At 45.8% G+C, this 9,094-nt stretch overlaps 1 protein-coding gene across 12 annotated transcripts in view; it reads left to right on the top strand.

The window, feature by feature from the left end:
* LOC309329068 (ankyrin repeat and fibronectin type-III domain-containing protein 1-like) overlaps window positions 1-9,094 on the top strand; it is a 367,804-nt gene that overhangs the window by 338,897 nt on the left and 19,813 nt on the right. For all 12 annotated transcript variants that reach the window (XM_081839531.1, XM_081839539.1, XM_081839537.1 and 9 more), the window contains 5 exons: window positions 278-385; window positions 3,132-3,231; window positions 3,486-3,618; window positions 6,700-6,819; window positions 8,568-8,783. In XM_081839531.1, coding sequence (XP_081695657.1) covers window positions 278-385; window positions 3,132-3,231; window positions 3,486-3,618; window positions 6,700-6,819; window positions 8,568-8,783 — 677 coding nt within the window. The remainder of the gene's footprint in view (window positions 1-277; window positions 386-3,131; window positions 3,232-3,485; window positions 3,619-6,699; window positions 6,820-8,567; window positions 8,784-9,094) is intronic.

Here is a 9,094-nt window from a genome sequence, read left to right on the forward strand (position 1 = left end):
GGTAAGGATCGGACCCAGTTGTGGGTCTGACCTGTAAATTGAAAACCACTATATAAGACTAAGGCTTTCAAATGGTGATGATCTTCACCCATTCATCAAGTCTAGCTTTTAGTGTCAATAGATCAATTGTGTTTTGAGCAATGTTTTATCCAGAAAGCTGTTCAATAGTGTACTATGGGTTTGAAACAACTGTGAGGGGGAAATACTGTAATGGACTGGAACTGCTAACAGCTTGTGCTGCTATTTCTCTATGTATTTTATTTGCTTCCCACTTCAGACTGGAGAGAATATGATGGGCGGGCACCAAGGCGAAGAGGTCAAGCTGAAGCTTTGGACCATCTTCTAAGCCAGGTGAAGATGGTGCACCAACAATGTGTGTGTCACGGTGAGTCCCACTTTTGTGTCCATAGGCAGTTTAGATACCAATTCTCTTGAAGAGCCTATTCATTGTGGGAATGTTTAGAGTGACAGGAAAGGATATGTTGTTTATTAATATCCTTCCTAACTTGCGCTAGCAAGTTCCTTTACTTAGCAGAGTGCATTTCCCCTTTACACAACAGAAAACTAGTTGCAAACTCGTGTGAGTTTCTTAATACACAATTCAATCTGGCTTGTCCAGATTGAAATGTGTTCTAATATTTTCCTGGTAAGACCCCTTGAATCCCTCCTAAATGAATAAAGACACCACAGTCTTATTCATAAATAACAAAAAGTAAGTTTACTCATGATTGGGCAGAGCACAGTGTGATCCCTGAAGGCAGGCTTTAGGCTTAAAGTTAGGTAAAGGGACCCCTGACGGTTGTGTCTAGTCACGGACCACTTTGGGGTTGCAGCACTCATCTCGCTTTACTGGCCGAGGGAGCCGGCGTACAGCTTCCGGGTCATGTGCCAGCATGACTAAGCCACTTCCGGGTCATGTGGCCAGCATGACTAAGCGGCTTCTGGCGAACCAGAGCAGCACACGGAAACACCGTTTACCTTCCTGCCGGAGCAGTACCTATTTATCTACTTGCACTTCATGCTTTCAAACTGCTAGGTTGGCAGGAGCAGGGCCCAAGCAATGGGAGCTCACCCCGTAGCAGGGATTCGAACCTGCCTTGGCCTTTTACCAGGTCACGCCTACCCACTAGTCACATGCAAGGAAGGATGCTCCAGGCCAGGAGGAACAGGAAGTTTTGACTGGCTGGACCAAACATTTCCTTGCATGTCCACTCTAGCAAAAGAAGGAATGTTGTATTTGACTGCTCTCAGTGGATTACATCCCACATTCATGGTTTGCTAACGAATTGGAATTGATGGGAAGGAGAAATGGTGAATAGATAAGGCCACTGCTAGCATATTAAATGAAAACTCCTGTTGAAACCTGTGGAAATTCCTCTGCACATTATAGTCTTGTCTGACCAGTACCATTCCCCCAACTAAGTGGTAAAAGACTATTAAATATACAGTGATACCTCCGGTTTTGAACAGGTTCTGTCCCGGAGGTCCAGCCAGATCCCAAGGTTTCCGCAACCCGAGGATCACTGTTCTGCGCATGCGGGTGGCAGTAGACCGCTTCTGCACATGCACGTAGGGGCGGGAGACCTCTTCTGTGCATGCGGCAAAACCTGGCCCGATACATCCGGGTTTGATGCTTTCGTAATGTGAAGTTTACGTAAAGAGGGTTACGTAAGCCGAGGTGCTACTGTACTTGTATCAGGCTCCCAGTGGTTTTAAGGGAATCATTGAAATCTTTGCAGTAATCAGATGCTGTATTTTGGAGAACTATGCATGCTCTATGGAAAAGCTCATGAAGGAAATAAGCTGCTGAAACCCTCAGAAAAAAAATAATCAAGCCAACTTCCTATGCACCAAGAAGAGAGTGTATATAAATAACCACAGGGTCGAGTGAGGCTAACAGCTGATGTCCCAGTATATTCTTGTTTTCAAAAATGAGTTTGTAAATTATATGAGAATCTCCAGCTTGGTCGAAGCTCTGCTTTCACAGCAGATGACAAGGCCTTTCTCTTGCATCCTCCTTGTTGTTCCTACCTGGATCTGCTGACTAATATAACTGCGGTATGCAATAAACAAATCTCGACCAGAGCCATAATACTGAACTGCGGAAACCAGCCCTTAATTATGGATGAAATATTATGAAGCATCTTAATGAAATCTTCTGCTGTCTGACTCCCCCAAATTTTAGCTAAGTTATACTTCATACCCTTCTAGAAACAATAGCTAATTGGTACCATTACAAAAGGTAAAGGAGACTGGGACTCCTCTAGCTCCCTTGCAATTTGAGCACTGGGGTTAACTGATTTTTGTATGCTAGTGTGGTCTGTTAGTGGTGTTTGGGAACTGAGTTCAAATTCTACAGGCAACTGCTATAGGGACAATCTATGTGATCTAAGGGTACAAATCCAACTACGACTTTTTACTTCTCTTTGAATCTCAAACAAACATAGATTGCTGGATCTTTTGATTATCTTCTGCTTTTTAAATTAAAATACTTAGGACATCCCTCACAGGGTTATTAAGATGAGTGAAACAAGAATTATAAAGCACAATTAAAATAATATATGGAACTTTAATTGTGCTTTACAGTCCTTATCTTCTGTACATATTTAATAGGTTAAAAACTGGTTGCCGCTTGTCTGCTAGCCCTCCTTAGAGATGGAATGTTCACAACCTTTGAGGAGCAAGGCTTAGTTACAGAAGGAACAGTGGAAAGAAAGCAGGGATCCAGTTGGTAGCATGGCTGAAAAATAGAACAAAATAGCCAGCATGCTACAAAATCAGCAGGTTCCTGTAGAATGAATGTGGGTGATAGTAAAGTGTTGAGAGAAAAGAGGGACTGGAACATAGAAAGCTGAAGAAAAGAGAGGTCAAGGGGAAAAGGTTCTGGGAAACCCTCACACAAAAGCTAGGGGGAGGAAGAGCTATGTGAATTTGGCAGAGTAATAGTTTGCACCAAGGGGGAAATGGGGAATGAATGTCATATCTTCTTGGTTTTACCTAATCAGCCTAGTCTTTTATCTTGAATCTTTAGTAGATATATACACAAGGCTAGGTAATAAGAAAAAGGATGAGTTGACAGTAGTATAAATAATGGTTTGTGTAATGCCTTCTGCATGTGCTTTGCTCCTCAGAACCCTGTAAGAATCAGCCACAGAGCAGAAAACACTCTGTCTCCAAGAGTCTGAAGTATCTCTTCCACCCTGGCAGCAAATTCTTAAAAACACTGAAAAGGTAAGGTGGGGGGAGAATATGCCATCCGTCCACCTATGCACCCCCTTGCTATATTTGTTGAGTTTCCCAGAAACCGGGTGTGTGGGTCACTTCACTGTTTCCCAGGCACTTCAGGGGAACAAGGGAAATAGGGAGGGAAGCTGCTGTATCTTTCTTCCATTCCTCACTCCTCACCATGGTGGAAAGAATACTTCCCAGTAAAAACAATGATGATGATGAATCCCTCCCAAGCTAACTCTTTTCTATTTTCCCAGGGGCCTGTATCTGGCATCAATATTCTACAAGGATGACAACATACTGGTCACGCATGAGGATCAGATCCCTGTGGTCGAGATAGATGACACCTATTCTTGCCTGCTCATGCAGGACTTTCTCTGGTTCACTAAGGTGACCACTTAGTAGGGTGATTTTTGAATGTGTGTCATTTTAGGTTAATAATAATAATAATAATTTATTATTTATACCCCGCCCATCTGGCTGGGTTTCCCCAGCCACTCTGGGCGGGTTCCAAAAGAATATTAAAATACTGTGATACAATAAACATTAAAAGCTTCTCTAAACAGGGCTGCCTTCAGATGTCTTCTAAAAGTCTGGTAGTTGTTATTCTCTTTGACATCTGGTGGGAGGGCGTTCCACAGGGAGGGCGCCACTACCGAGAAGGCCCTCTGCCTGGTTCCCTATAACTTGGCTTCTTGCAGTGAGGGAACCGCCAGAAGGCCCTTGGTGCTGGACCTCAGTGTCCGGGTAGAACGATGGGGGTGGAGACGCTCCTTCAGGTATACTGGACCGAGGCCATTTAGGGCTTTAAAGGTCAGCACCAACACTTTGAATTGTGCTCGGAAACGTACTGGGAGCCAATGTAGGTTTTTCAAGACCGGTGTTATATGGTCTCGGCGGCCGCTCCCAGTCACCAGTCTGGCTGCTGTGTTCTGGATTAGTTGTAGTTTCCGGGTCACCTTCAAAGGTAGCCCCACAAAGAGCGCATTGCAGTAGTCCAAGCGGGAGATAACCAGAGCATGCACCACTCTGGCGAGGCAGTCCGCAGGCAGATAGGGTCTCAGCCTGCGTACCAGATGGAGCTGGTACACAGCTGCCCTGGACACGGATTTAACCTGTGCCTCCATGGACAGCTGTGAGTCCAAAATGACTCCCAGGCTGCGCACCTGGTCCTTCAGGGGCACAGTTACCCCATTCAGGACCAGGGAATCCTCCACACCTGCCCGCCTCCTGTCCCCCAGAAACAGTACTTCTGTCTTGTCAGGATTCAACCTCAATCTGTTAGCCGCCATCCATCCTCCAACCGCCTCCAGACACTCACACAGGACCGTCACCGCCTTCACTGGTTCTGATTTGAAAGAGAGGTAGAGCTGGGTATCATCCGCATACTGATGAACACCCAGCCCAAACCCCCTGATGATCTCTCCCAGCGGCTGTATGTAGATGTTAAAAAGCATGGGGGAGAGGACAGAACTCTGAGGCACCCCACAAGTGAGAGCCCAGGGGTCTGAACACTCATCCCCCCCCCTTTCTGAACACGGCCCAGGAGGAAGGAGCGGAACCACTGTATGACAGTGCCCCCAGCTCCCAGCCCCTCAAGACGGTCCAGAAGGATGTTATGGTCGATGGTATCAAACGCCGCTGAGAGAGCCAGCAGAACTAGGAAACAGCTCTCACCTTTGTCCCTAGCCCGCCGGAGATCATCAACCAGTGCGACCAAGGCAGTTTCAGTCCCGTGATGAGGCCTGAATCCCGACTGGAAGGGATCCAAATGGTCCGCTTCTTCCAGGCGTGCCTGGAGTTGTTCAGCAACCACTCGCTCAATCACCTTGCCCAAGAATGGAAGATTTGAGACTGGGCGATAGTTGGCCATCGTGGCCGCATCTAAGGATGGTTTTTTAAGAAGCGGTTTAATAACCGCCTCTTTCAGCGGGTCTGGGAAGGCTCCCTCACGGAGGGAAGCATTCACCACCCCACGAAGCCCATCGCCCAGCCCTTCCCAGCTAGCTTTTATAAGCCAGGATGGGCAAGAATCAAGGAGACAGGTGGTTGGTTTCACTCGTCCAAGCAGCCTGTCCACATCCTCGGAGGTAACAGATTGGAATTGATCCCACGCAATTTGACTAGACAGGACTCTAGCACTCTCCCGCCCTGGCCCTGCTCCCACGGTGGTGTCTACCTCTTCCCGAATCTGAGCGACTTTACCTGCAAAAAACTTTGCAAAATCATTGCAGGAGATCATGTGGCCCATACTGGGCCCCGATGTAGCAGGTGGTTCCGCTAAATTGCGGACCACCTGAAAAAGTCTCCTGCTGCTGTTTTCTGCAGATGCAATAGAGGCGGTGAAGAAAGTCTTCTTCGCTGTCGCTACCGCCACTTGGTAGGCTCGACATTGAGCTCTAACCTGTGTCCAGTCAACTTCAGAATGGGTCATCCACCACCGGCGCTCTAGCTGTCTCAACGATTGTTTCATTGCCCTCAGATCTGTGGAAAACCACGGGGCTGTCCGGGCTCCATGCAGTCGGAGAGGGCGCTTCGGAGCCAAACAGTCAATAGCCCTGGTTAACTCCACATTCCTGCGGGCCACCAGGGAATCAGCTGAAAGGCCATCAACATGGGATAAAGCATCCCCTACCACTCTCTGGAAACCATTTGGATCCATTAAGTGGCGGGGGCGGACCATCCGAATCGGTCCCACCTCCCTGCAGAGGGGAAGGGTCGCGGAGAAGTCATGTTGCACCAGGAAGTGGTCTGACCATGGCACTTCTTTCATTTCGCTTTTACTTAGTGTCAGATCACCAACATCCATAGAGGTAAACACCAGGTCCAAGGCATGTCCGTGACTATGGGTTGGGCCAAACTTATTCAGGGACAGCCCCATGGAGGCCATGCTTTCCACAAAGTCCCGAGCGCCCCCTTGTAAGGTCGTGTCGGCATGGATATTAAAATCCCCTAGGACAACCAAACTAGGTGTCTCCAGGAGAACATCCGCCACGACCTGAAGCAGCTCGGGCAGGGAATCCTTGGTGCAGCGGGGAGGTCGGTACACCAAAAGGAATCCTGTACTGCCCCTGTTGCCCAACTTCCAGAACATGCACTCAGAGAACTGGGTCTAACTGGTTAAATAAATATGTTTAAAAGAACATTATAAATTTACATCTAAATACATATTTTGTAGTCCATTGAAAATTTACCTTTGACATCCTATTTCTAGTAAGTAAAAAACAATGTTGTTACTTTACTTAAGACAAATTTAAATATAAGGAGAGGGAACCTAGCATAGGACAATATGAAAAGGTGCACAGTTGCAGCGAGAGAGGGACTCTAGTTAGGATACAAACATGTTTCCTCTATTCATTTTTTTTAAAAAAATGCTGAACTCGGGGAACTCCATACCTGCTGTATGGGCAGGTGTGGAGAACTGGGCAGACATGAGAATCCTAAAATGACCTGTTGCTATACTTGATGTAGGTATCGTGCATGTGGGATGAAATCCTGTGGCTGCGTCAGTGTGTCACTGTCTCCCAATCATCGTGTTCCTGCATTCTGCAAACACGTCTCAAGATGCTTCTGGCCATCTCACAGATGCAGGTAAGAAAAGAGGCCTCTTCAAGGCACAGGAGTGCCAAAGATGGGTATTTTGCCAGCTAGGCACATATCACTCATACATCTGATGCTCAATCCATGGATATTTAGGTCAAAATCATTAGATCTGAACTTCAGCTAGATAGATCTAATGCCCTTCATATACAGTAGTACCTCGGGTTACATACGCTTCAGGTTACAGACGCTTCAGGTTACAGACTCCACTAATCCAGAAATAGTACCTCAGGTTAAGAACTTTGCTTCAGGATGAGAACAGAAATCATGCAGCGGCAGCAGGAGGCCCCATTAGCTACAGTTTCAGGTTAAGAACAGACCTCCAGAACAAATTAAGTACTTAACCCGAGGCACCAGTGTACTAAGCAACTCAGGCAGGTGGGTAGGATTGAAAAGTCAAGGAGACATATCCATCACTAAGAAGGCATTTGAGTTTGAGGCAGAAGCAATTGATAAGGTACAGAGTTTCTTGGGAGTGTTTCTGGCCAGGGGCCAATTTCTGTGTTCCTTTCCAACATAAACTCACCTCTTGGGGAAAATCCTAATAATAAATGGTTATCTGTTCAAACATTTGTTTCATACCCGACATGCACATTGTGAAGCCATTATGTCGTCTCTGTGCTACATTATTGGGAGCAAAACAGACATTTCTATTTTTATGCTATATTTTGCATGTTTTAACAAGTATCTTAATAGATCAAGCTTTAATTGATTAACTAGTGCAATTCATTAGTTAAAAGTTTAGTTGCAAATATATAATGCACACCAAGTACTTGGAAGTAGTCCTCCGAAACAGATTCCTTCAATGCCAGTAAAGTACTTATTGAGAAAAGTGATATAGATTGCAGAAAATATTAACCTATTCTTCCTTTCTGCCTGACAACAGACCTCAAAGGTGGCGGAGAATAAGCAGAAATAAATATGTAACAAATATGAAAATAGGGGGTGACTGAAGATTGGGAGGGCAGTGGTGCAGACTATGTACACCCTACCAGTTTCCCGATGAAAGGTTATTCAGCCTGGTGGTATTATAAATGATAGTGACATATTGAATGGCTGTACTTGTTGGCTATCATGTATAGCCAGTTCCATAGGTGGTTAAGCTTTTTCGCAAGCAAGTTTTTAACTATGTACAATGAATATTTGCATTGACAGACAGCAGAAAGTAAAGATTTCAAGAAGCCAATGGCCATCTTAGTCACTCTTCATAATGAGTAAAAAACATTGTGTTCATTCAGATTCACTAAAAACAGCTTTGCCAAAGTGTTGTAATATATAAATGTATGTAAATTTAATTGGTTAATTGTTAAAATATGTTTTCATCTGTTGACAGCCCTGCTTATTATTCATGTATTGTCAGGTGACTTTGGCTTTAGGTAGCAAAGGAGCACTTCTGTCTGAATATTTAAATGCTCAGTACCTTTTACTGTTATAGTGGTACCTTGGTTCTCAAACTCCCGAAACGGTTTGAAAACCAAGGCGCAGCTTCCGATTGGCTGCAGGAGCTTCCTGCACTCAAGCAGAAGCCGCAGAAGCTGTTCAGTCAGACGTTCGGCTTCCAAAAAACGTTCGCAAACTGGAACACTTACTTCTGGGCTTGCGGCATTGGGAGCTGATTTGTTCAGGAGCCAAGCCATTCGGGAACCAAGGTACCATGGAAAACCCTTGGAGAGTATAGAGGATATGCTATCTAGAGCCAGACTCCACTCTCCATAAATGACTTTTTCCTCTCTTTGAAGGGTCTGCTGGGAATTCAGGATCTGGGACATGTCTTTTTTGAGCCCATCAAAGACAAGCAGGGCAATATTTTAGTTGTGACCCTAAAGGAGGTGAAGACAAATCAGACCTTTGAAAGCGTCCACTGGGTCCCCCTCTCAAAGCTGCAGACAAGCCGCAAGTCCATCTCATCTCCAGAAGAGCCTACAGCTCTGGATGTGCTGCTGATGACCATGCAGGTGGCTGGTGTGTGTGTGTGTGTGTGTGTGTGTGTGTGTGTGTGTGTTTAGTGATGGAAAGGCTGTGCTCATATTCAGAGGCACTCAGTGACAGACTAAATACTTTGCATACAGAAAATCCCAGGTGCAGTCCCAAGTTTCTCCAGTTAAAAAGATTTTAGGAAGGCAGGCTAGAAAAGACCACTACCTCAGACCTTGAAAATCCACTGCCAGTCAGAGAAAAGGATGGAGAACCCCTAGGGGGTCAAATGCAACCCTTCAAGTCCCTTTCTGATCCTCGGGACTCTTCCCAGGCCATACTCAGTGGCCCT

This window comes from Podarcis erhardii, assembly GCF_964252035.2.
Source record: "Podarcis erhardii genome assembly, chromosome: 14".
Lineage (NCBI taxonomy): Eukaryota > Metazoa > Chordata > Lepidosauria > Squamata > Lacertidae > Podarcis > Podarcis erhardii.